Genomic DNA, 26,536 nt, shown 5'->3' on the forward strand with positions numbered 1-26,536 from the left:
TTATTATTTATTTATCGTTTGGCTCCTCTCGGACACCGTACTTTCGAAAAAAAGCGAAAGAACTCATTCCAATATGGCGCTGCGCACAGCCCTGAGAACTGGAGCAGATTTAGGGGTCAATAATGCAAGGACATTTATCACTACAGGTAATTTAACTCCTATTTCTGAATGATATCATGTTTACATTGAAGTACATCCTGATAGTATTGCGTGTTTTTCTTGTTTCATCAGTTTAAAGCAGATGCGCGTCGGTGGAGAAACACATGTCACAACACTCCTTAGAAAACAGTGACAATTACACTTTAAAATGAGTTGTGCATTGATGTTAAAAGGGTGTTAATGTAAAGTGATAGTGTCAGCCCCTAAAGTGTTATCTATCCTATACATCGGCTGCAAAAAATACATATATAGTCTACTGCAGAGTTTCAAAGTATCTAATATGTTTACTCAAGTCCTATATTTTAATAATGTGAGGTACTTGTACTATAATTGAATATGTTCACTTTATGTACATTTATATTGTTCCTATACTACATTTTGGAGGCATATATTGTACTCTTTAATGTGTGTCTGGTTACATCCGTTTGCTTTCTTGTTATGTGTAAGACGTCTCGCCAAACTCCATAGAAAACAGTGACAATTGAAATGTAAATGTGGTGGTGCATTGGTGAAAAAGGGGTATTCATGTACAATAGTAGCGGCAGCACTGACAGGGTTATCCATCTCATATCGGCTGTTATTTACAATACATTGCATGGTTGAAATTAACAAAGTACGACCACTCAAGTTATTTACATAATAAACACAAGAACAGAGGTGGGAAGTAACTAAGTATATTTACTCAAGTACTGTACTTAAGAACAACTTTGAGGTACTGGTACTATATTATTTCCATTTCATACTACGTTGTACTTCTACTCCTCTACAGTTCAGAGGTACATGGTGTACTTCTCCTCCACCACATGTATTTAATCCCTTTAGTTACTTCACAGATCTGGATGAATGATGTGAAATCTAACCAAGTGTTGAATCAGACTTTAGTTCCACCTGGAGTGAATCCACCAGCTACCCTGCAGTCTACAAAGTACTTCAGACTAGCTGCACCTTCACCAGCTACCCTGCAGTCTACAAAGTACTTCAGACTAGCTGCACCTCCTCCAGCTACCCTGCAGTCTACAAAGTACTTCAGACTAGCTGCACCTTCACCAGCTACCCTGCAGTCTACAAAGTACTTCAGACTAGCTTGCACCTCCTCCAGCTACCCTGCAGTCTACAAAGTACTTCAGACTAGCTGCACCTCCACCAGCTACCCTGCAGTCTACAAAGTACTTCAGACTAGCTGCACCTCCACCAGCTACCCTGCAGTCTACAAGTACTTCAGACTAGCTGCACCTCCACCAGCTACCCTGCAGTCTACAAGTACTTCAGACTAGCTGCACCTCCACCAGCTACCTGCAGTCTACAAAGTACTTCAGACTAGCTGCACCTCCTCCAGCTACCCTGCAGTCTACAAAGTACTTCAGACTAGCTGCACCTTCACCAGCGTTGAGAACACTTTCATGATCAATCATTATAAAACATATCATATATATTATTCTGAAATGGACCAATCTGCACAACGACTACTTTTAATGTCTTTCACTATATTTTGATGAGAATACTTTCTACTTTCACTTGAGGAACATTTTGAATGCAGGACTAAGTATTCCTACACTCTGGTACTTCTACTTTACTCAAGTACAAGATCTGAGTACTTCTACTTTTACTCAAGAACAAGATCTGAGTACTTCTACTTTTACTCAAGTACAAGATCTGAGTACTTCTACTTTTACTCAAGAACAAGATTCTGAGTACTTCTACTTTTACTCAAGAACAAGATTCTGAGTACTTCTACTTGTACTCAAGTACAAGCTTAGAGTACCCTTCCACCTCTAATAAAGTGCTTTTTAACTATCTGCCCGATGTCTCCCACGCAGCGTTCCTCCGCCGGCTCGTCCCTCCTCTCGGTCCGATGCCAAAACGAGAATCTGGACTCCACAGATCTGGAGATCTCTAGAGAAATACCGCAGCTACAACCCGGTACCTGAGGAAAGCCGAGGAGGCGAGGAACAAACCGGCCTGGTGGAAAACATACCGGAAGCTACGTGGGAGAAACAGGACCCAGAGCACGGTGAGAAGTGATCAACACGTCAAGGCTTTTATTGGCATTTGTTTTGATCCAGTTTCTGATCCGTCCGTGGAAATCATTATTGTATGTTTGTATTTTCATACCTTTGACCTCCTTGTGTCTCTTAACCTGATGACATGTTATATTTTGATGCGCGTACCTTTTAAAGTTCTTAACAAATAATCTGAAGGGAATTGTTGTTGCTGATTTTTTAACTTGTGACATGTCGCCATTTTGTAAAACACTTGAGCTGTTGTATGAAAAGCGCTTTATAAATAAAGCTTTATTATACAAATATACCTTTGATTTGATTCTCTCTGACATCCCGGCTGGTCTTCTGTGTTCAGATGCAGAGAAAGTTGGACATCGGGCTGCCGTATCTACGCCGAGTCGACTGAAGGAGGTGAAGGAGAGGACGCAGCTGGTGAAGGGAAAACAAGAGGACACGCCGAGCTGGAGAGGCGTCTCGTCTGAGGACACCGTAAGCTCTCATTCAAAGACATTTCTATTAAAAACCCGGAGACAGAGGACACAAAGATGTTTCTGTGAGGGACATTTTTGATTGTCTTTTTTACCTGCTTTTCTCTCTCTCCGGCCCCTCAGTGAAAGTGTCTCTGGATCGAGTGCAGGACGAATGGGGGAAGAGCTCCGGTCCGTTTTCACATCAGAGACTCGCCGAGCACTACGGCCGTATCAGAGATCTCTTCCACAAAACGCCCTCTTTCTGCCTCAGGTTCTGATGCAGATCAACTACAGCCAGGACCACGGAGGACAGGTGCATTATGGGAACCGGCTGACGCCAACAGAAGTAGGTAAAAGGATGTTATTGCGGCTGTAGTAATCCAACATTAGTGCCGCGAGGGACTGAACAAGAGAACAACGTTGTCTGACGTGCAAGAAAAGTCTTTCCACTGGTCTTCTGCGCTGGACCTTTTATTTGCAAACATGCAATCGTTTCTTGGCCGTATGCAGTATGTCAGTGGTTCCCAAACTTTTTCAGTCGGCCCCCCCAACCCGGTTCCCATCTATATTGGTAGGATTAATTGTATATTGTTGTAAAAACATTACATTTTGTCTGCTAATAATAAGAAGATATAAAGATCGAACTATCATTTTATTATGGATTACACATGAACTAGTGCTTGTAATAGAAACTGTGAATTACCGTACTTTTCGGACTATAAGCCGCGACTTTTTCCCCCATTTTTTTTGTCCAGCTAACGGCCACTAGGGAACCTCCTACATCTATGGATTTTACAGGTAAAATTAACGACCTTTAACACTACGGGCTCTAGGACCGGTCCGCGCCCGCCACCTTAAGCGGGCGGCTCCAGCAGGAAAAGAGTAGACAGGTAGCGCGCCAAAGTAAAAGTGGAACCGAGAGACAGAACGAGAGCAAGACAGACGGACAAGTTAGCTGCTGCTGCGGCTTCATATGCAAGGTGCGCTTTATAGTCCGAAAAGTACGGTAATTTGGCCTGATTAAAACTAGTAGGCCTTCTTCCCTGAGTAGATTTTTAAATTCAAATGTATTTTGTTTTGAGACAGCCACTCTCAGTTCATTCTCAATGTTCAGCTTTGATCTGCATTTCGTTTGATGGCAGCCTCTCTCACAAGTAGGATGTTGCAAAAGGCAGCAGTCTGCCCACAGCTCTCTGACCAATGAGATATTTTCGAGCAGTGTTTGTTTACAATTTCTTCCCGCGCCCCCCTGCAGTACCGGTCGCGCCCACAGTTTGAAAACCACTGCCGTATGTGATTGCGCATGCGGTCAACACAAATGGTCCTTCCCCTGCTCACTCCCCCTCCATCTGTGACGAAGTGCGCAGATATAACCGCAAACGTCACCACAGTTCTGTTTCTTTTAAAGTGTGTTTTTCTGAATGCAGATTGGTTTGATCGAAGCGAGGCTGAGTTAAAATGATAGTTAACATTATAGCTGCTCCTTTAACACTCAAGATAAAGTCATCTCATAGATAAAGCTGTGTCTTCAGGGTTTGTACCAAGGACAGGCTATGGTTTGTAAACATGCATATAAACATTGTTTTCATCTGGTCTTTGAACGCACCATATCGCTCCATCCGTGCGTTTTATTAGATTACACAGAAAACGCTTTCTTCCATTTAAAGACCATCGCCCGCATCGGACCCTCCCTCTCATCAGACCCTCCCTCTCATCCCTCTCACCAGACCCTCCCTCTCACCAGACCCTCCCTCTCACCAGACCCTCCCTCTCATCAGACCCTCCCTCTCATCAGACCCTCCCTCTCATCAGACCCTCCCTCTCATCAGAACCTCCCTCTCATCAGACCCTCCCTCTCATCAGACCCTCCCTCTCATCAGACCCTCCCTCTCATCAGACCCTCCCTCTCATCAGACCCTCCCTCTCATCAGACCCTCCCGCTCACCGACCGCTGCTGAAACTCTGATCCATGCCTTCATAACATCCCGACTGGATCACCTGCAACAGCAACAGCATACTCAGCTTCCCGCTTGCTCACCTCCACCCGACGCTCCGACCACATCCCCCCCTCTCCTCCATGACCTCCACCCGACGCTCCGACCACATCCTCCCTCTCCTCCATGACCTCCACCCGACTCGCGACCACATCATCCCCCTCTCCTCCATGACCTCCACCCGACGCTCCACCACATCACCCCCTATCCTCCATGACCTCCGCCCGACGCTCCGACCACATCCCCCTATCCTCCACCCGACGCTCCGACCCACATCCCCCCCTCTTCCTCCATGACCTCCACCCGACGCTACGACCACATCCCCCCCTCTCCCTCCATGACCTCCACCCGACGCTTCCGACCACATCCCCCCTCTCCTCCATGACCTCCACCTGACGCTCCGACCACATCCCCCCTATCCTCCATGACTCTCCAGACACTCGACGCTCCGACCACATCCCCCCTCTCCTCCATGACCTCCACCTGACGCTCCGACCACATCCCCCTATCCTCCATGACCTCCACCGACGCTCCGACCACATCCCCCCTCTCCTCCCATGACCTCCACCTGACGCTCCGACCACATCACCCCTCTCCTCCATGACCTCCACCCGACGCTCCGACCACATCCCCCCTTCCTCCAGGCACCACCTGACGCTCCGACCACATCCCCCCTCTCCTCCATGACCACCACACCGACGCTCCGACCAAATCCCCCCTCTCCTCCATGACCACCCACCCGACGCTCCGACCACATCCCCCCTCTCCTCCATGACCTCCACCCGACGCTCCGACCACATCCCCCCTCTCCTCTATGACCTCCACTGGCTCCCCTCACCCTCTCCTCCATGACCTCCACCCGACGCTCCGACCACATCCCCCCTCTCTCCATGACCTCCACCCACGCTCCGACCACATCCCCCCCTCTCCTCCATGACCTCCACCCACGCTCCGACCAATCCCCCCTCTCCTCCATGACCTCCACCCGACGCTCCGACCACATCCCCCCCATCTTCCATGACCTCCACCCGACGCTCACCACATCCCCCCCTCCTCCATGACCTCCACCCGACGCTCCGACCACATCCCCCTCTCCTCCATGACCTCCACCCGACGCTCCGACCACATCCTCCCTCTCCTCTCCTCCATTACCTCCACCTACGCTCCGACCACATCCCCCCTCTCCTCCAGACCTCCACCCGACGCTCCGACCACATCACCCCTATCCTCCTGACCTCCGCCCGACGCTCCGACCACTCCCCCCTATCCTCCCCTTCCCCTCCCCCCCCTCCGACCACATCCCCCCCTCTCCTCCATGACCTCCACCCGACGCTCCGACCACAATCCCCCCTCTCCTCCATGACCTCCACCCCGCCGCCCATACTCCCCCTCCCCCCTCTCTCCTCCATTACCTCCCCCCCCCACGCTCCTCTCCCACCACTCCCACCCTCTCCTCCTGACCTCCACCACCCTCTCCGACCACATCACCCTATCCTCCATGACCTCCACTGGCTCCCCTCACCCCTATCCTCCATGACCTCCACCCGACGCTCCGACCACATCCCCCCCATCTCCATGACTCCACCCGACGCTCCGCCTACCACATCCCCCCTCCCTCCATGACCTCCGACCACGACCACGCTCCGACCACATCCCCCCTCTCCTCCATGACCTCCACCCGACGCTCCGACCACATCCCCCCCTCTCCTCCATGACCTCCACCCGACGCTCCGACCACATCCCCCCTCTCCTCCATGACCTCCACCCCTACGCTCCGACCACATCACCCCCTACCTCCATGACTCCCCGACGCTCCGACCACATCCCCCCCTATCCTTCCACCCGACGCTCGACCACATCCCCCTCTCCTCCATGACCTCCACCCGACTCTCCGACCACATCCCCCCTCTCCTCCATTACCCCCCCCCCCCCGCCGACCACATCCCCCCTCTCCTCCATGACCTCCACCCGACGCTCCGACCACATCCCCCTCCTCTCCTCATGACCTCCACCCCCTCTACCACATCCCCCCTCTCCCCTCCCTCCATACCCCCCCCCTGCTCGCCTCACCTCCACCCCTCTCCTCCATCACCTCCACCCTACCTCTCCCCGCCACATCACCCTCTCCTCCATGACCTCCACCCGACGCTCCGACCCATCCCCCCTCCTCCTCATGACCTCCACCCGACTCCGACCCACATCCCCTCCTCTCCTCCATGACCTCCACCCACCTATCCGACCACATCACCCCCTCTCCTCCATGACCTCCCCACGATGCTCCGACCACTCACCCCTTCCTCCATGACCTCCACTGCTCCCCTCACCCCTCCTCCATGACCTCCACCCTATCCGCCTCCACATCCCCCCTCTCCTCCATGACCTCCACCCACGCTCCACCACATCCCTCGCCCAACTCCCCCCTCTCCTCCATGACCTCCACCCGCGCTCCGACCACATCCCCCCTCTCCTCCATGACCTCCACCCGACGCTCTCCGACCACATCCCCCCTCTCCTCCATTGACCTCACCGTGACGCTCCGACCAAATCCCCCCTCTCCTCCATGACCTCACCCGACGCTCCGACCACATCCCCCATCTCCTCCATGACCTCCACCCGACGCTCGACCACATCCCCCCTCTCCTCCATGACCTCCACCCGACGCTCCGAACCACATCCCCCTCTCTACTCCATGACCCTCCCCCGACGCTCCAACCACATCACCCCTTTCCTCCATGACCTCCACCCGACGCTCCAACCACATCACCCCCTCTCCTCCATGACCTCCACCCGACGCTCCGACCACATCCCCCCTCTCCTCCATGACCTCCACTGGCTCCCCATCAAACACCGCATTGACTTTAGAATATTACTTTTCACTTTCAAAGCTCAACAACCTTGCCCCCCCCCCCCCCCCCCCCCCCTACCTCTGTGACCTCATCCAACGACACACCCCCAGCCGTCGCCTCAGGTCTGCTGAAGCTAACCTACTGCAGCCCATCAGGACAAAGCTCCGGACCTGGGGGGACAGGGCCTTCGCTGCAGCCCCCCCCACACTCTGGAACCCCCTCCCCAGCCACGTCAGATCGCCAACACTCTCACATCATTCCAACAACCCCTCAAAACTCACCTTTTCACTCTTGCCTTCAACTCCTAATCCACTACCCTCACCCCTCGCCCTTAGTCCTCCTATAGTTTTAGCACTTTTTACTTTTGTTGTTATTTTGTTTTACTGGCTTGTAAGCGCTTTGAGCACCAGGAAAAGCGCTTTATACATTTAATTAATTATTATTATTATTATTATTATTATTATCCCTGCGTTTTATTAGTTTACATTTTCTGTCTGTTTCTTGTCTCCAGGCGGCGTCCGTCCCTCAGATCAGTTTTGAAGCAGAGGCAGGCTCCCTGTGGACACTGATGCTCACCTGTCCAGGTAAGAGTCACATACTATTCCCGTAGAACTTACTATCTCAAGATAATACAATTGTGTTGAAAAATGAGTTAGGGTTATTTTTTAAATAATCGCAAAATAACATTAAGCATTTTTAAAATGACGAGAAACTCTCTCTCATAATAGCAAGAAAAAAACATTTAAAAGAAATAATATAAATTATTTTTAAATAATAATAAAAAACAGAACCTTTTTCTAAATATATGAAAATGTATTAAAATAATGACTAGATATTTAAAACACACACACACACACGTAAATAAAAAGTCAGTATTAAAAACTAATCACGTCATATTTAAAATATAAGGCATTATTTTTCAATATGACGTGAATCCAAAGTTATTTCTCTGAAACAATAAGCTGCATTTAAATAAAAATCATAACTCAAAACATTTATCGGATTGCATTTAAATAAAAAACTAATGATGTAGAAATTTAAAAAAAGATGGATTGCATTCATGAGAGTTTCCATTGTGACGGGATCGGTTTTCTTCCCCCCTTTTGATTGGTTCTCAGCAAGTGCCTTCAATTAAATGCTTTTTTCAGATGAGCATCTTCTGGATAACGAGGCAGAATACGTCCACTGGCTCGTGTGAGTAATACAAGTCACCCGTTATTTGTGTTTCAGTTACATACTCAAGGTTTGTTTTAATGACATGGAACGGGGGAGAAAGAAGTTTAAAAGTATGGCACTACTCGATTGTGCAGGCGCGAGTTGATCCTCCATATTGAACAGCTACGGCAACCCAAACAGGACATTTGACACAGTGGCGTTTCGCAAAGAAGAAAAAAAAAAACGACCACATTAATCTGAACGAGACGAGTTGTTGATTTTACGACGTAATTTCCAGATTATTTGAGAAGAAATCCTTTTAGTGGGTTGAGTAGATAAGATAAGCTTTATTCATCCCGAAGGAAATTGTTTTGCCAAAGTTACAAAATACAATCAACACAGCAGCATAAAAGTAAAACTGTACACTGAAGTACATTCTTAGGATAAGTGAAGAATGGATTTAGCTTTAGTTCGACAGCCTTCACACTGGAACAATAAGAAACTGTAAATGTATGCAGTCATTTATGGCGTCCATAATTAATATCTAATTCTTAACTGTGAATTGTTTTCATTTATTTAATATTAGAAATGTATTATTAACAAAACTCTGTTATTAGATCAGTACGGACGTCAAATGTCCTGTTTGGGTTGCCGTACGTCCAACATGGAGGAAGAACTCGCACTTGCGTGTGTGTATAAATGCATGTAAATAAATGTGTGTGTGTGTGTGTGCGTGCACAGAGGGAACATACCAGGTGGGTCGGTGCAGGAAGGGGAGGAGTTGTGTCACTACCTCCCCCCCTTCCCTCCCAAAGGAACCGGCTTCCACCGATACGTCTACTTCCTGTTCAAACAGGAAGTACGCATCGACTTCCAGGAAGACGTCCGGACGACCCCGTGGTGAGGGACACACTCAACTTATTATTATCATTATTATTGTTTGTGTGTGTGTGTGTGTGTGTGTGTTGTGTGTGTGTGTGTGTGTGTGTGTGTGTGTGTGTGTTTGTGTGTTATCACTGATGGTGTTTGTTCAAGGTTGAACTCTAGGCTACAAGCACGCAGTATTTGGTATCTTTAAAGAACACGGATGTTAATTCTATTAAAGGTCCCGTGTCATGCTCTTCTGGTTCTGACCCGTCCCCTTGTGTTATGAAGGTTGTTCTGCATGTGACGGTCTGCAGAGTCACAAACCCTCAAAGTGCACCCTGTAGAGAGTAAAACTCTAACTCAGAGAAGACCTGTCTGCTGCCCCAGAACGCCTCGTTGGATATTTCCCCTAGTTCTTCCTGAGTACAGTGACGTGCCCATACCCAAATTGGTCCATTGGTCCAAGTGGACCAATCCGTGGAGCTCTTCACACACACTCTCAGCGGTGAAACTGTGACGTGCTGGGGGGGGGGGGGTGCTAGTGGAGCGCTTACACTGTAGGTGCGGCGCGTTTGGGGGTGCTGGGGGTGCGTGCTGCAGCCCCCTCAGCACCCCCCCCTTCCCGCGTCCATTCGCGATGTCTCGCAGCAAGCAGGAAATGAACCCAGCTCCAGCAGCGAGCCCCGCAACGTCCCGCCAGCACGGCCCCCAGACCCCACGCAGCATTCTCATCTGTTTGTCATCACTGGAGTCATTTCCTGGTTGCTAACAAACGCCACTGTAAAACATAATCACTGATGTTCTGCTGTAACGGTGGTGGACTCATCAGAACAGAGTGGGCGAGCTGACCAATCAGAGCACAGTGCGCTCTGATTGGTCAGCTCGGGGGGGCAGGAGCTCCAACGAGCCGTGTAGGACAGAGAGTGAATACACAGACTACACAGAGATGCTGTGAGAAACCAATGTGAGTTTGGAACATTGGACAATGTGAATCTATTCTAGTCGACCTCAACGATGGAATCATGATCAGAAGAAATGGCCATGACACGGGACCTTTAAGAGATTTTTATACTTTTCTTTAAAACTAAATTGAAAAACATGTCAGTAACTTCACATGCATAATAAACAGTGAGTGTTTGATGCACCAGAACACACACACACACACACTCACTCACTCACTCACTCACTCACTCACTCACTCACTGCTCTCTCTCCTCCTGCAGCCTCTCTCTGGCCGAGCGCTCCTTCAAGACTCTGGATTTCTACAGGAAGCATCAGGACGCCATGACGCCTGCAGGCCTCTCCTTTTTCCAGAGCCAATGGGACGAGTCCGTCAGCGACACCTTCCACAACTCGCTCAGTACGTCAACAAACACCTTTCTTTAACCATGTACTCAGCCATATATTCCTAGACCCTGCACCCTATGTGTATATGCTCTACATCTACCCATTTTCCAAATACATTTATATATAGTTGTGTACATTGTTCTGTTATGTGATTTCATTGAAGCCTCGTGCACTTTATGACATTACATAGCATTGACGACAAAGTGGAATCGAATCTTCCAACAGTCTCACGGCATTTCGTGTTATAGTCACAAAATGTATCTGTTGATTCGTGTTCACCAACACGAATTCACAATGTTTTTCGCGTCACACAGAACGATTTTAAAAGCAATGTAAATAATAACAAATTGGAAGGAAATTCTATTCTGAGGCTCTGAGCCATTTCTTTTCCTCGCGGACGGCAAAAAAAGTCCGACATTATACAATTTAAAATTAAAACAATAATCGTGGCTTGATATTGAGTAAGAACATGTTTTTATGAACCCCACAACCCGACCGGACAAAGAGACGTGGTGCAGGCACGAAACATACTACCAATAGAAATACATTGTTTTAAAATCGTTCTGTGTGACACGAAGAAAAGGGCAAAATCGTGTTGGTGAACACGAATCAATAGATTACATTATTTTTGTGACCATAACACAAAATGCCGTGAGAATAATAAGTCTGCATTTCCTGTCTCTGCAGATATGAGGGAGCCGGTGTTTGAGTTCATCCGCCCCCCAGTGTACCACCCCCCCCAGGTCAAACACCCCCACCGGCAGCCGCTGCGTTACCTGGACAGGTACAGGAACGGGAAGGAACACACCTATGGAATTTACTAGTTATGAGACTCTAGAAAACCCTCAATGTCCTCGCAAATATGTCGTCATGTTTGGAATGTATGTTATCAATAAAGCAATTTTCAGTCTTGCAGATTTCATTTTCTTTGTCACGAGGAGGTTATTCTTTCCACTTATTGGATCTGTTTCTTTGAAGGAAACAGGAAGGATATGGCCATTTAAAACATGTGAGGTATTTCTCTGCAAAATACAAACAAGAATATCTCTGACCTAAGAACTATTTAAAAAAAAGTTTCGGCGAATTTAAAGCATTTAACGGTGCCGTTTCAGTGCTCAGCAGGATATGGTTATTTTAGAAATGTAAGTTTCTATCTGGCAAATACAGATTGAAAATAAATGCAGAAAAGAAACTGAACATTTCTATTTTGAGTGACAGGTTTAGAAGATTGTGAAACCCTGAATTGGGTATACCAAGTTTATATTCTTGACTTTTCTTTTGAGGCTAAATTGTTATTGTAGACCACCTTTCTACCCTCTTGTTATAGTCAGCACACAGAAGTGCATATGGACTTCAGACTACCCTGCAAGAAAGCCTGCACTTGGGAGGGCAAGGTTTCCTAATGAACATTTCTCAAAATATTGCACGTTTAATCTTCTCCCTTTTACTGACATGACCAATGTCTGCTAATCCTATGTAGTAAGAGTTTTTAAAATACTTTTCTAGTCCAGGTGAGCTTATATTGAACTGTTAAGGGAAGATGTATGCATGATAAGAGCCAAGCATTGTATTACAAACATTGGATTGGTCGCAGGGTTCACACATTTTGCAAGCGGGTTCCACACAAGTTAAACAACACACTCAAAGGTTCAGAGCACCAAGCACATGTTTTGAATTTTTTTCAATTTGACCTCTTCTTCAGCACTAGCCTCTCAGGATTATGTGAGTAATTTGACATTTTATTGAAAAAAGAATTCTGGGTGGATTTAAGTTTCCATACCTCCTGTGAAAAAATCATCTCTTTAGCCCTTTCCAAAGTCCTTTAAACATATCTCAACCTCATGGGAAGTGGGACCCCATATTGATTGGTGTATACCACTCATGGGAAGTGGGACCCCATATTGATCTGTGGACACCCCTACATGGGAAGTGGGATGCCATATTGATGTATGGACATCCCCCCCCCACGGGAAGTGGGACACCATATTGATGTATGGACACCCCTACCCTACATAGGAAGTGGGATGCCATATTGATCTGTGGACACCCCTACATGGGAAGTGGGACACCATATTGATGTATGGACACCCCTACATGGGAAGTGGGACACCATATTGATGTATGGACACCCCTACATGGGAAGTGGGACACCATATTGTATGCATGATAAGAGCCAAGCATTGCAACAAACATTGGATTGACACGTTATTTAAGAAAAGTATACACGTTTTATTATATTGCTGCTAAGATAACGTCTCAGATATCAAGCTCTCCAAGACACTCGAAATATACAAGATGAATCTATGCAGTATTGAATATCTCCTCGCTCATCGTCCCATTGAACTTTTCCTCGTCGCTCATCGTCCCGTTCAACTTTTCCTCGTCGCTCATCGTCCCGTTCAACATCTGCTCGTCTACTTTATGGGTATCCAGGAGTACTGAAAAAATATTTGCGTCATAAATGATGGCCGTCAAGATAATACATGATGAAATCACAGCATCAATTCTGTAATAGTTCCTCAAGGGCTTGGTTACTTAATAAATCCTGTTTTTGTAAAAAATGAGCGATGTTGGAAGTGAATTCAGCAACCAAACTTTGATGCATTAACTTATAAGACATGCAAGTGGTTTGTTTTAGCTCTTATACACACGATTAGCTTGACATTGCTGTGTTTCAAATTAATCATACATATCACAGATTTCAGATCTTTCACACCACTTTTATGAGACACATACTGTTGTCTTTTTGGCCTTTAGAGCTCACCTTTGTGCTCATGCTGGACACCCCCCGTCGAGCCGTTGTTCTGCTGGACGCCCCCCGTCGTGCCGTTGTCCTGCTGGACGCCCCCCGTCGTGCCGTTGTCCTGCTGGACGCCCCCCGTCGTGCCGTTGTCCTGCTGGACGCCCCCCGTCGTGCCGTTGTCCTGCTGGACGCCCCCCGTCGTGCCGTTGTCCTGCTGGACGCCCCCCGTCGTGCCGTTGTCCTGCTGGACGCCCCCCGTCGTCCCGTTGTTCATGGGAACCAGGTTCTGCTGGACACCCCCCGTCGTTGCTTCGCCCCAAATGACAAACCGGTTCTGGACGTCCCCAGTCGTGGAGTCTACCCCAATGACGACCCATTTTTGGACGTCCCCCTCCTTGGCCACTCCCCTAACGACGAGCCGGTTCTGGACAGCCTCTGCTGTGGCGGGTTCGCTAATGACGATCAGGTTCTGGACGCCCCCCGTCTTCGCTTTCTCCTTAATGATGACCAAGTTCTGGACGCCCCCCGCCGTGGCCTTTCCCCTAATGACGACCCGGTTCTGGACGTCCTCAGTTGTGGAGTCGCCTCCTATGATGACCCATTTTAGGTCACGCCCCGCAGTGGAATTTCCCCTAATGACGACCCGGTTCTGGACGCCCCCCTCCGTGCCGTTGTCCCTCGTTACGACCTGGTTCTGGACATTTGTTGTCTCGTTGACGCTCTGGGGCTTTTGTTCAGGATTCTGGTGACCAGACGCATCAGCGTCCACGTCATTGGTTTCCAGTTGTACTGAAAGAAAGAAGGATTGATTAACAAAATAAGAACCAAAAGAAATCACGTGATGTTATACGTCGACTGAAATCACAGCGTGAATTGTTCTGTAGTTTTCTTTTAATTCTTGCTTTTTTTAATGTGGCATTTAATAATATTGGGAGGGATGAAACCCTCTGTAATGGTCACACATGCAGAGCACACAGTGAAATGTGTTCTCTGCTTTTAACCCTTCCTAGCACCAGGAGTCTAGTACTAGGAGCAGTGGGCAGCTATTGCACAGCGTCCGGGAGCAATGGGAGTAAGGGGGGAAGGGGGTTTTCCGGTGCCTTGCTCAAGGGCACCCCGGCAGAACAGGGGTGAACTAGGACCTCTCCAAGTATCAGTCCACACTCCATTTTTAGATCTGGTCAGGGACTTGAACCGGCGCCCCTACGGCTCACAGTCCAATCCCCTACTGACTGAGCCACTGCCGGATTGAGGACCGTTTTTAAGATCAATTCTCAAAGTTATTCAATTTGGCACGACATTTCTCAAACGCATGGCATCAACATGGGATGGCCATCAAATACAAAAATCTTCCCAATTTCATGTTTTTAAAACCAGTTCAAAGCATCATCACCCCATCGTGTTCCTCAAGGGCTGGGTGTCAACTTGGTATAAGACATACAGATATCATAATGTTTTAAACCCTTTTATACACGGTTTAAATATCTTGAGTTCATCTTATATTTCCCAGCTTTCAGATCATTTTCACCACTTCTGACCTTTTAGCCTTTAGGGCTCACCTTCTCTAGCATCCTGCTCCAACATGGACTCCATCCACTGGAGAGGTGCAAAGGATTTCTTTAAGGAGATCTCATTGGCAGACAGATCTGTAGGACACAGTACAATTAAAGGTTAGTGTCAGACAGAGAGAAGAAACACTGCATACAATCAAATGTCTTCAACTCTCAGTCTCCTCTGCAGCTTATATTCACCAGCTGGAAACCCAGAGACTGTGGACAGGAAACATGCTGTTAAATCAAACATTACTCCTTCATCTTCAACACAATTATCAAACAGGTAAATACCTCTGGCCAGACAAACAGTCAGCACACAGACGAGCATCCAAACAGCTGCCATCTCTGCAGTTTTCCAAGAGAGAGTTGCCTGAGCACCAGCCAGCTTTAAAGGAGGGACACCTCCAGCAGCTGCTGCTGATCAGCACTGATTGTCTCTCTGCACAGAGGAACACACCATTTATCTGAGATGAAACTCTGAGAATGAGGAGTTTTTCATGGAGCTTGTTGTGCATTTATGATTAGTAGAGACCATCATTTTAAATTCACATTATGTTCAAATCAGTAAAAGAATATTGCATTTCAGAGGGTATCGCAACTACAACAAATAACAAGACCTCCCCCTGAAAAACAAAGATCTGTATTAACATTTTATATTGTTGCCTAAAAACTATTTCACACAAGGTAAAAACTCTGAAAAAGTTATAGTAAATATCCAAAATATCCCTCCTCTTCAGAAAACAAGAAATTCAATTACAACATTTTACAACCCCCTTCCCTAAACACATAATGTGTAGAAGAGAAGAAAACAGGGTTATTTTAAAGCCTTCTTCCTGTCATGCCTCACCTAAAATACCTGATTGCTCATGAAACTTGCATTTTTAAGACGTAACAATAATGATGCTACGAAGAAACTAAATATAAAATGCATAAAAGTAATTCTTTATGAATTATCTTTCATTTTTTATGGGTATTTTTGCCTGAAGAGACACTTAGTGGTATAAATGAAATGGTGTGATTGTAGTGTTCCACAGACATGAAGTGAAAAATAAATGTCCTTTATCTTTCTTTCCAGGACTCTACTGTAGTGGCTGGCTGAAAACAGGCCCCACTGGTGTGGTAGCGACCACTTTGAACAATAGTTTTGACACGGTTCGATCCGTGCTGGAGGACATGGACTCTGGAACGTTGAACACATCGGCTGCGAAGCCGGGATCACAAAGCATCAACGCTCTGCTGGAAAACAGAGGTTCCTGCTGTCCCTTTAATTCATTTACACTGTGCTTCGATTAAAGTGGCTTTTCAGGTGTTTATCAGTATGTAGTTTCTCTACTTTAAAGAGTCCTCTCCTGCTGATGTTCAGGTGTATATCAGTATGTAGTGTCTCTACTTTAAAGAGTCCTCTCCTGCTGATGTGCAGGTGTATATCAGTATGTAGTGTCTCTACTTTAAAGAGTCCTCTCCTGCTGATGTTCAGGTGTATATCAGTATGTAGTTTCTCTACTTTAAAGAGTCCTCTCCTGCTGATGTTCAGGTGTATATCAGTATGTAGTGTCTCTACTTTAAAGAGTCCTCTCCTGCTGATGGTCAGGTGTATATCAGTATGTAGTGGCTCTACTTTAAAGAGTCCTCTCCTGCTGCAAAAGCCCCCCTTACCTGTGGGGTTCCCCAAGGTTCTATTCTGGGCCCCATCCTTTTCCTATTATATATACTGCCCCTAGGTGCAATTCTCTCCAAGCACAACATCCCCTTCCACTGCTACGCTGATGACGTTCAGATATATCTACCTCTCAATGCTAATGCCAACTCCTTACAGCAATTGATGGACTGCTTGGCTGAAATTAAATCCTGGCTGAGCCAAAACTTCCTCACCCTCAACGAGAGCAAGACCGAGGTAATTTTTTTTGGACCCCAACCTCCGACCTCCCAGGTTGACATTCTTGGCTCCCTGAGTAAAAACATCCTCCCCGCTGTAACGAACCTTGGAGTAACCTTCAATAGCACTTTTAAATTCGATAAACAGGTCAGCAGCGTAGTCAAAACCTGCTTTTTTAAATTACGACTATTGGCTAAGACCAAGTCGTTTTTATCTTTTAAAGACTTAGAGAGGGTAATTAACGCTTTTGTGACATCGCGACTGGACTACTGCAACGCTTTGTATGTGGGCATGGATCAGGCATCCATAAAACGCCTGCAGCTAGTACAGAACGCAGCTGCACGTCTCCTGACTGGCCACAAAAGGCGTGACCACATTACCCCCATTCTGGCCTCACTTCACTGGCTTCCAGTTCGGTTCCGAATAGATTTTAAACTCCTTTTATTTGTTTTTAAGGCCCTAAACGGGCTGGCTCCGGCTTATATAGCTGACTTAATCCAGCGATACACCCCAGCCAGAGCTCTAAGGTCTGCCGACCAAATGCTGCTGGTAGTGCCGAAAACCAGGCTAAAAACTAGAGGGCACCGAGCCTTCGCAGCAGCTGGTCCCAGGCTCTGGAACACTCTGCCCTTACCTGTGAGGTCGGCCCAGACACTAGGGGCTTTTAAATCCTCTCTAAAAACACACTTTTTCTCTCTGGCCTTTTAAAAGTGAGCAGAGCATGACATTTTTCATTTTGTATTTTAACTGTGTCTGCCTTTATATTTGTTGTTTTTAATTTAAATGCTACAAATTGCAATATGTTCCGTATATTTTTTATTCATGTACAGCACTTTGGCGCGACCGAAAGTTGTTTTAAAATGTGCTTTATAAATAAACTTGATTTGATTTGATTTGCTGATGTTCAGGTGTATATCAGTATGTATTGTCTCTACTTTAAAGAGTCCTCTCCTGCTGATGTTCAGGTGTATATCAGTATGTAGTGTCTCTACTTTAAAGAGTGCTCTCCTGCTGATGTTCAGGTGTATATCAGTATGTAGTGGCTCTACTTTAAAGAGTCCTCTCCTGCTGATGTTCAGGTGTATATCAGTATGTAGTGTCTCTACTTTAAAGAGTCCTCTCCTGCTGATGTTCAGGTGTATATCAGTATGTAGTGTCTCTTCTTTAAAGAGTCCTCTCCTGCTGATGTCCAGGTGTATATCAGTATGTAGTGTCTCTACTTTAAAGAGTCCTCTCCTGCTGATGTTCAGGTGTATATCAGTATGTAGTGTCTCTACTTTAAAGAGTCCTCTCCTAATGATGTTCAGGTGTATAGAGCTGTCCTGCCCCTTAGCCAAACACGTACAATGTGTTGGAGCGCTAGCCAATAGGAGCGTGAGTGTTTCAGAGTGATGTCACTATGTTCTGGAAGTAAACAAAGGAGTCCAATGTTTTTGGGAACCAGGAACATAGCATGTATTTATCCCATAGGGCAAAAATGAGAGAATCTGATGGATAAAGTCAGATGTTATGCACTTAAGGACATTTTATTCCTTAAAGGTCTTACTCTGTGTGTTTGGGCTAGACACTATATACACTGATATTTAGAAGTAAATAAATGTGCTATATGCCTTAAAACATAATTTAAGATCTAATCCGATTCCGAGGCTCCGGGTTAATTTAGTAAATGCATGTTACTGACTCTGATTTCGTGTCCTGCAGGAGGGAAACCAGTGACTTTCTCCGAGTGGAAGAAGATTGACAGTGAGGAAGTTCGGAGGGGGGCGGCGATCGGGAAACCCCGAGAAAAACTGCTGACTGTGGAGGAAATGCTACAGGTGGCTGGAAAATAACCTGAAGACGGCAACATTTCATACCGTCCTGTCTGGGATCAATGACAGAAATAATGACATTAAATTATACGTAATAAAAGCTATTAGGTACTGCAGTTTACCCGTTAAAGCTTTTAGTTTTCGTTCAACTTCCAATCAATCCAAAGCACTGAAAAACTAAGTTTCCTGACGTGCCAACATTAAAGACAATTTTCTATTAGATGCTATTCATAATGAACTCCACTCTAATATAATGTATGTATTTTAAAAAGGAAAACTTCATTATTTGTCAACCCCAAATGTATAATTGGTTCGGTATTGAGTGAGAGTTACCGTTCAAATGTTTATTTCAGGGTGTCTTTGCTCTAAAGAGCCCCCATTATGCTTTTTGTTGCTTACGTAATACTGGACTCATTTCAAAAACAGTTTCCCCAATAGACATGGGACACTGTTCAGGAAAAACACTGAAGTTTCTCTTTCGAAGAGTAATGACTGCTTGGGGACCAAATTATATTTTGCAAGTGTTTGCACTGAAACAGATATTTTATAAATAAATCATGATTTATATCCTTTCCGTCTTGAAGGAGCATTTATTTCCATTACATTTTTAATATTTAGGTCTACGGACATTTTGTAAAAGAAAGCCCTAAATACAGATACTATGAGTTCTGTCCACTGGTCTAAAAGATGACATGTTATTGAACAAAAATAATCCAAGTTTGACTAATGGATTAAAAAAAACTGATGTTTTACCAGCAGTTCTATCACATTTGAATATTAAGGACATTTTAAAGCAGAAATACACTAATAGTATAAGATACTCTCAAATCAAAAAAAAATTTGATATTTGGAAAAGAAAACAGATTTATTAATGAAAGTTTTATTTTATGGCAAAGATAAAAGCTCGATAATCGCTGTCTCGTTGACCCCGTTGTGGCGAAAGTTATCCGTCTCATTGACCCCGTCGTGGCGAACGTTATCCGTCTCGTTGACCCAGTCGTGGCGAACGTTATCCGTCTCATTGACCCCGTCGTGGCGAACGTTATCCGTCTCGTTGTCCCAGTCGTAGCGACCGTTATCCGTCTCGTTGACCCCGTTGTGGCGAACGTTATCCGTCTCGTTGACCCCGTCGTGGCGAACGTTATCCGTCTCGTTGACCCCGTCGTAGCGAACGTTATCCGTCTCGTTGACCCCGTCGTGGCGAACGTTATCCGTCTCGTTGACCCAGTCGTGGCGAACGTTATCCGTCTCGTTGACCCAGTCGTGGCGAACGTTATCCGTCTCGTTGACCCCGTCGTGGCGAACGTTATCCGTACTCGTTGACCCCGTCGTGGCGAACGTTATCCGTCTCGTTGACCCCCGTCGTAGCGAACGTTATCCGCCTCGTTGACCCCGTCGCGGCGACCGTTATCCGTCTCGTTGACCCCGTCGCGCGGCGAACGTTATCCGCCTCGTTGACCCCGTCGCGGCGACCGTTATCCGTCTCATTGACCCCGTCGTGGCGAACGTTTATCCGGTCTCGTTGACCCAGTCGTGGCGAACGTTATCCGTCTCATTGACCCCGTCGTGGCGAACGTTATCCGTCTCGTTGTCCCAGTCGTAGCGACCGTTATCCGTCTCGTTGACCCAGTCGTGGCGAACGTTTTCCGTCTCGTTGACCCAGTCGTGGCGAACGTTTTCCGTCTCGTTGACCCAGTCGTGGCCGAACGATTATCACGTCTCGTTGACCCAGTCGTAGCGAACGTTATCCGTCTCGTGACCCAGTTCGTAGCGAACGTTATCCGTCTCGTTGACCCCGTCGTGGCGAACGTTATCCGTCTCGTTGACCCAGTCGTAGCGAACGTTATCCGGCGCGTTGACCACCGTCGTGCTAACGTTATCCGTCTCGTTGACCCCTCGTGGCGAACGTTATCCGTCTCTGTGGACCCCGTCGTGGCGAACGTTATCCGTCTCGTTGACCCGTCGTGGCGAACGTTATCCGTCTCATTGACCCCGTCGTGGCGAACGTTATCCGTCTCGTTGTTCCCAGTCGTGGCGAACCGTTATCCGTCTCGTTGACCCCGTGTGTGGCGAACCTTATCCTCTCGTTGACCCAGTCGTGGCGAACGTTTTCCGTCTCGTGACCAGTCGTGGCGAACGTTATCCGTCTCGTTGACCCAGTCGTAGCGGAACGTTATCCGTCTCGTTGACCCCGTCGTGGCGAACGTTATCCTCTCGTTGACCCCGTCGTGGCGAACGTGTATCCGTCTCGTTGACCCCGTCGTGGCGAACGTTATCCACCGTCTCGTTGACCCCGTCGTGCGCGAACGTTATCCGTCTCGTTGACCCCATCAGCGGCGAACGTTTATCCGTCTCGTTGACCCCGTCGCGGCGAACGTTATCGTCTCGTTGACCCCGTCGCGGCGACCGTTATCCGTCTCGCTGATCCAGTCGTGGCGAACTTTCTGTGACGTGACAGGCTTAGCTTCCACTTCGTTGGTCTCCCTTTGAACTGAAACAAATACCTTTCATTAAAAACGTTTACAGAAATTTAATTAATTGTAGCGGTCTATCCGTCTCGTTGATCCCGTCCTGGCGAACGTTATCCGTCTCGTTGATCCACGACTGTATTTTAAATATAGCATCTGTTGACTTTATCTTATCCAATGAAGATCAGTAAAGAGAAAAGACATGACTCACCTTGGCCAGCGTCTCGCTCCAACATGGACGCCATCGACTGGAAAGTTGAAAGGCTTTCTTTAAGGAGATCTCTTGGGAGACAGATCTGTAGGACACAGTATAATTAAAGGTTAGTGTCAGACAGAGAGAAGAAACGCTGCTTAAAATCAAATGTTTTCAAGTCTCAGTCTCCAGCTGGAAAACTAGAGACTGTGGACAGGAAACATGCCGTTCGCATTGAACAGAGAGCTTCTCTTTACGCAGATGACCTTCTTCTTTATGTCTCTAATTGATCTGTGTCTGTCCCTGCAGCTCTCTCTAGCCTAGCTCATTTGGTGCTGTATCCAGTTATAAACTCCAATTTAAGTAAAAGCAAATTGTTCCCTTTAAATAGAGCGGCGCGTGAGTTCCCTCTACATAGTGGACCATTTAAAAAAATTGCACTACACAGCTTCACTTACCTCGGGATCCAGGTGAGCGATACATTTAAAGATCTTTATAAAGCTAATTTTGCCCCCCTTTTGTCCCGCGTACAGGAAGACTTCGACCGCTGGTCAGTGTTAAATCTGTCTCTGGTTGCCCGAATTAACTCTATAAAGATGAATATACTCTCCAAATTTCTATATTTATTTCAATGTGCCCATTTTCCTCACTCAAACTTTTTTTTCGTAAAACTGACACTATTATTTCTAACTTTATTTGGAACAAAAAAAACCCAAGGATACGCAAGCAATGTTTACAGAGACCAAAGGCGCGGGGTGGACTTGCTCCGCCGAATTTGAGGTTCTATTATTGGGCTACAAACCTGAGAATAATACAGGCCTGGCTGCAGTCTGACTCACAGCACTCTCCGCCTGGTTGGCTTGAAATGGAGGCTGCTTCCTGTAGTCCAGTATCTATTTCAGCATTGGCTCACTCTCTCATTAAGACCCCCTCCTCTGCTTACACTAAAAATGTAATTGTCAAAGCAACCTTGAACATTTGGAATCAGTTCAGACGTTTCTTTGATCTCCAAACAGACTCTACACTAGCCCCTTTAACTGCAAACCATGTTTTTCCTCCATCCTTAGTAGATGGCACATTTACTATTTGGTTTAACCAAGGCGTTAAGATTAAAAGACCTTTATATTCACAACACATTTGCCTTTTTCCAACAGCTATCTGATAAATGTGCACTAACTAGGCAACATTTCTTCAGGCATCTACAGATTCTCAGTTTTGTTAATAATAGATTTCCTCAGTTTCCTAATCACTGATTCGCCGCTAGACACACTCCTTAGGCCGTTACCTACTCTGAAGGGAATGATGACGTGTATTTACGCTCAGATTTATTCTCTTCGTTTGGTTACCCTGAACTCCATTAAATCTCTTTGGGAAACAGATCTTGGGGAGGAGATTTCTGAAGAACTTTGGGAAAAAGCACTCGCTAATGTACATAAATCTTCTATTTGTGCTAGACATGGACTGATTCAGTGCAAAGTAGTGCATCGCACACACTTTACTAAGCTCAGGCTTTCGAAAATATATAAGGAGGTGGACCCAACTTGTGACAGATGTAGCCAAGCACCGGCGAGTCACGCATACATGTTCTGGTCTTGTCCGGTCTTACACTCTTATTGGACTGACATCTTTAGATCACTGTCAGAAATCACTGGAAAACCGATCGCTCCTAATGCCATGACCGTACTGTTCGGTGTAACCCCACCCACATGGCCACTCTCTTCTCTGGAGACACCCTTCATAGCCTTTGTTACCTTACTAGCCAGACGCCTGATATTGCTCATGTGGAAGTCTCCAACATCCCCTTCACACACCTCGTGGTTAAAAGAAGTCCTAAATTCAGCCAAACTCGAGAAAATAAGGTGCATACTGAGGGGCTCACTGGGGAAACTCCACAAGATGTGGAACCCCTTCTACAAGTATATACAGGAGCTGGACATGCCGGATGTCTTTGTACAACAGGGTGGTGGACCTGTGGTGCTAAACTGTGATTAGTGGGCAGCTGACTGACCAACAAGGGTCTATTTGTTACATGTATGCACATTGTTTGATATCGACTTTTGCATTATGTTATTAATAATGGACTTAGACTCAGAGCATTTCGATTTTTATTTATTTATTTAATTTGTCCTGTCGCAGTCCTTTTTTTTTTTTTTTAAGTTGTGTTTCATTTTTTTGTTTTTTTTGTCTTTTTTTTTATCCTGTCGGGCTCGACTCACATTGTTGTCATCCAAATGTGTTTGCCAATTACTATTGTGCTGTCTGTCTGGCTGTTTATTTATAAAAAACTAAAAGAAAAAGTTAAAAAAAAAAGACTGAGCCTGCATTTTGTTTTATGAAAAAAGGCCATTTCATCGTGACGTCTGTCGTCAACAGATTATAAAAACTACAATTACCACGGCACCTTCCTCTAAAAGTCTAAAGTGACAGAGATGGGCAACCTCTTTTGAACCACTCAATTACCCTTCAAGTTATACAAGCCTTAGCAAAACAGCTTTTGGTAATCTGTTGTAGTTTAATTTTAAATAAATCATTTTGAAAATGTTTTCAAAGTTACTAAAACTGTGAAGTAAATTAAGTTAGGTGGCAATATTTCCCCTTTATACCTGTACTCTATTACAATTGTTTTTAAAATGGCAAAGTACCTCAAAAGTGTTTTTAATATAGCACCTGTTGACTTTATCTTATCCCATGAAGTTCAGTAAAGAGAAAAGACATGACTCACCTTGGCCAGCGTCTCGCTCCAACATGGACTCCATCGACCGGAAAAGTTGAAAGACTTTTTTTAAGGAGATCTCATTGGGAGACAGATCTGTAGGACACAGTATAATTAAAGGTTAGTGTCAGACAGAGAGAAGAAACACTGCATAAAATCAAATGTCTTCAACTCTCAGTCTCCTCTGCAGCTTATATTCACCAGCTGGAAAACCAGAGACTGTGGACAGGAAACATGCTGTTAAATCAAACATTACTCCTTCATCTTCAACACAATTATCAAACAGGTAAATACCTCTGGCCAGACAAACAGTCAGCACACAGACGAGCATCCAAACAGCTGCCATCTCTGCAGTTTTCCAAGAGAGTGTTGCCTGAGCACCAGCCAGCTTTAAAGGAGGGACACCTCCAGCAGCTGCTGCTGATCAGACTGATTGTCTCTGCACAGAGGAACACACCATTTATCTGAGATGAAACTCTGAGAATGAGGAGTTTTTCATGGAGCTTGTTGTGCATTTATGATTAGTAGAGACCATCATTTTAAATTCACATTAAATATTCATATATTGTTTTTTTACTTTTCTCCCTTTTACAGACATGCCAACTTTATATCAATCCCACCCATTACAAATCGTATATATTATATTTAAACATGTCTGCATGATTATTAGGGCCAAACCTTTCTAGACATACATATATATATATATGAATATATATATAATATATATATACTATCTGACACTATGTAAAAACTCTGAAAAAGCTCCATAAAAACACCACGACTAGGTCAACGAGAAGGAAAGCGTTCGCCACTACGGGATCAACGGGACGGATAACGTTCGCCACGACTGGGTCAACGAGACGGATAACGTTCGCCACGACGGATTCAACGAGACGGATAACGTTCGCCACAACGGGTTCAACGAGACGGATAACGTTCGCCACGACGGGTTCAACGAGACGGATAACGTTTGCCACGACGGATTCAACGAGACGGATAACGTACGCCACAACGGGTTCAACGAGACGGATAACGTTCGCCACGACGGGTTCAACGAGACGGATAACGTTCGCCACGACGGGTTCAACGAGACGGATAACATTCGCCACGACGGGTTCAACGAGACGGATAACATTCGCCACGACGGGATCAACGAGACAGATAAAGTTCACCACGACGGGTTCAACGAGACGGATAACGTTCGCCACGACGGGTTCAACGAGACGGAAAACATTCGCCACGACTGGTTCAACGAGACAGATAACGTTCGCCACGACGGGATCAACGAGACGGATAACGTTCGCCACGACGGGATCAACGAAACGGATAATGTTCGAAATGACTGGGTCAACGAGACGGATAAAAACACCACGACTGGGTCAACGAGAAGGAAAGCGTTCGCCACTACGGGATCAACGGGACGGATAACGTTCGCCACGACGGGTTCAACGAGACGGATAACGTTCGCCACGACGGGTTCAACGAGACGGATAACATTCGCCACGACGGGATCAACGAGACAGATAATGTTCACCACGACTGGATCAACGAGACGGATAACGTTCGCCACAACGGGTTCAACGAGACGGATAACGTTCGCCACGACGGGTTCAACGAGACGGATAACGTTTGCCACGACGGATTCAACGAGACGGATAACGTACGCCACAACGGGTTCAACGAGACGGATAACGTTCGCCACGACGGGTTCAACGAGACGGATAACGTTCGCCACGACGGGTTCAACGAGACGGATAACATTCGCCACGACGGGTTCAACGAGACGGATAACATTCGCCACGACGGGATCAACGAGACAGATAATGTTCACCACGACGGGTTCAACGAGACGGATAACGTTCGCCACGACGGGTTCAACGAGACGGAAAACATTCGCCACGACTGGTTCAACGAGACAGATAACGTTCGCCACGACGGGATCAACGAGACGGATAACGTTCGCCACGACGGGATCAACGAAACGGATAATGTTCGAAATGACTGGGTCAACGAGACGGATAAAAACACCACGACTGGGTCAACGAGAAGGAAAGCGTTCGCCACTACGGGATCAACGGGACGGATAACGTTCGCCACGACGGGTTCAACGAGACGGATAACGTTCGCCACGACGGGTTCAACGAGACGGATAACATTCGCCACGACGGGATCAACGAGACAGATAATGTTCACCACGACTGGATCAACGAGACGGATAACGTTTGCCACGACGGTTTCAACGAGACGGATAATGTTCGCCACGACGGGTTCAACGAGACGGATAATGTTCGCCACGACGGGATCAACGAGACGGATAACGTTCGCCACGACGGGATCAACG

At 46.4% G+C, this 26,536-nt stretch overlaps 2 protein-coding genes and 1 long non-coding RNA gene across 3 annotated transcripts; 1 reads left to right on the top strand and 2 right to left on the bottom strand.

The window, feature by feature from the left end:
* Positions 1-67: 67 nt before the first annotated feature.
* Positions 68-11,748, top strand: mrpl38 (mitochondrial ribosomal protein L38). The gene is given in 13 exon segments (XM_034107604.2): positions 68-146; positions 1,977-2,048; positions 2,050-2,073; positions 2,075-2,143; positions 2,146-2,177; positions 2,523-2,647; positions 2,771-2,880; positions 2,883-2,975; positions 7,981-8,053; positions 8,618-8,663; positions 9,366-9,524; positions 10,715-10,851; positions 11,526-11,748. Coding segments are annotated over 13 exon segments (1,101 nt in total). The 5' UTR covers positions 68-122; the 3' UTR covers positions 11,663-11,748.
* A 1,301-nt stretch (positions 11,749-13,049) lies between these two features.
* On the bottom strand, positions 13,050-15,530 carry LOC117465094 (mucin-19-like). The gene is made up of 4 exons (XM_034107979.1): positions 15,426-15,530; positions 15,141-15,227; positions 13,603-14,370; positions 13,050-13,276 (listed from the first exon to the last, which is right to left on the bottom strand). Exons 1-4 carry the CDS (start codon positions 15,475-15,477, stop codon positions 13,140-13,142), a joined length of 1,044 nt encoding a protein of 347 aa, XP_033963870.1. The 5' UTR covers positions 15,478-15,530; the 3' UTR covers positions 13,050-13,139.
* Positions 15,531-21,506: 5,976 nt separating this feature from the next.
* On the bottom strand, positions 21,507-24,629 carry LOC117464567 (uncharacterized). The gene is made up of 3 exons (XR_004554104.2): positions 24,490-24,629; positions 24,205-24,291; positions 21,507-21,585 (listed from the first exon to the last, which is right to left on the bottom strand). It is a non-coding gene; the product is annotated as an uncharacterized lncRNA (long non-coding RNA).
* Positions 24,630-26,536: the final 1,907 nt, after the last annotated feature.

Source organism: Pseudochaenichthys georgianus, chromosome 19, assembly GCF_902827115.2.
Source record: "Pseudochaenichthys georgianus chromosome 19, fPseGeo1.2, whole genome shotgun sequence".
Taxonomy (NCBI): domain Eukaryota; kingdom Metazoa; phylum Chordata; class Actinopteri; order Perciformes; family Channichthyidae; genus Pseudochaenichthys; species Pseudochaenichthys georgianus.

Coding starts and splice junctions, on each gene's coding strand:
- LOC117465094 (XM_034107979.1), bottom strand. CDS start 15,477: ATGGCAGCTGTTTGGATGCTCGTCTGTGTGCTGACTGTTTGTCTGGCC. Junction 15,228..15,425: donor GACTGTTTGTCTGGCCAGAG/GTATTTACCTGT, acceptor TGTGTCCTACAG/ATCTGTCTGCCAATGAGATC. Junction 14,371..15,140: donor GGAGCAGGATGCTAGAGAAG/GTGAGCCCTAAA, acceptor TCTTTCTTTCAG/TACAACTGGAAACCAATGAC.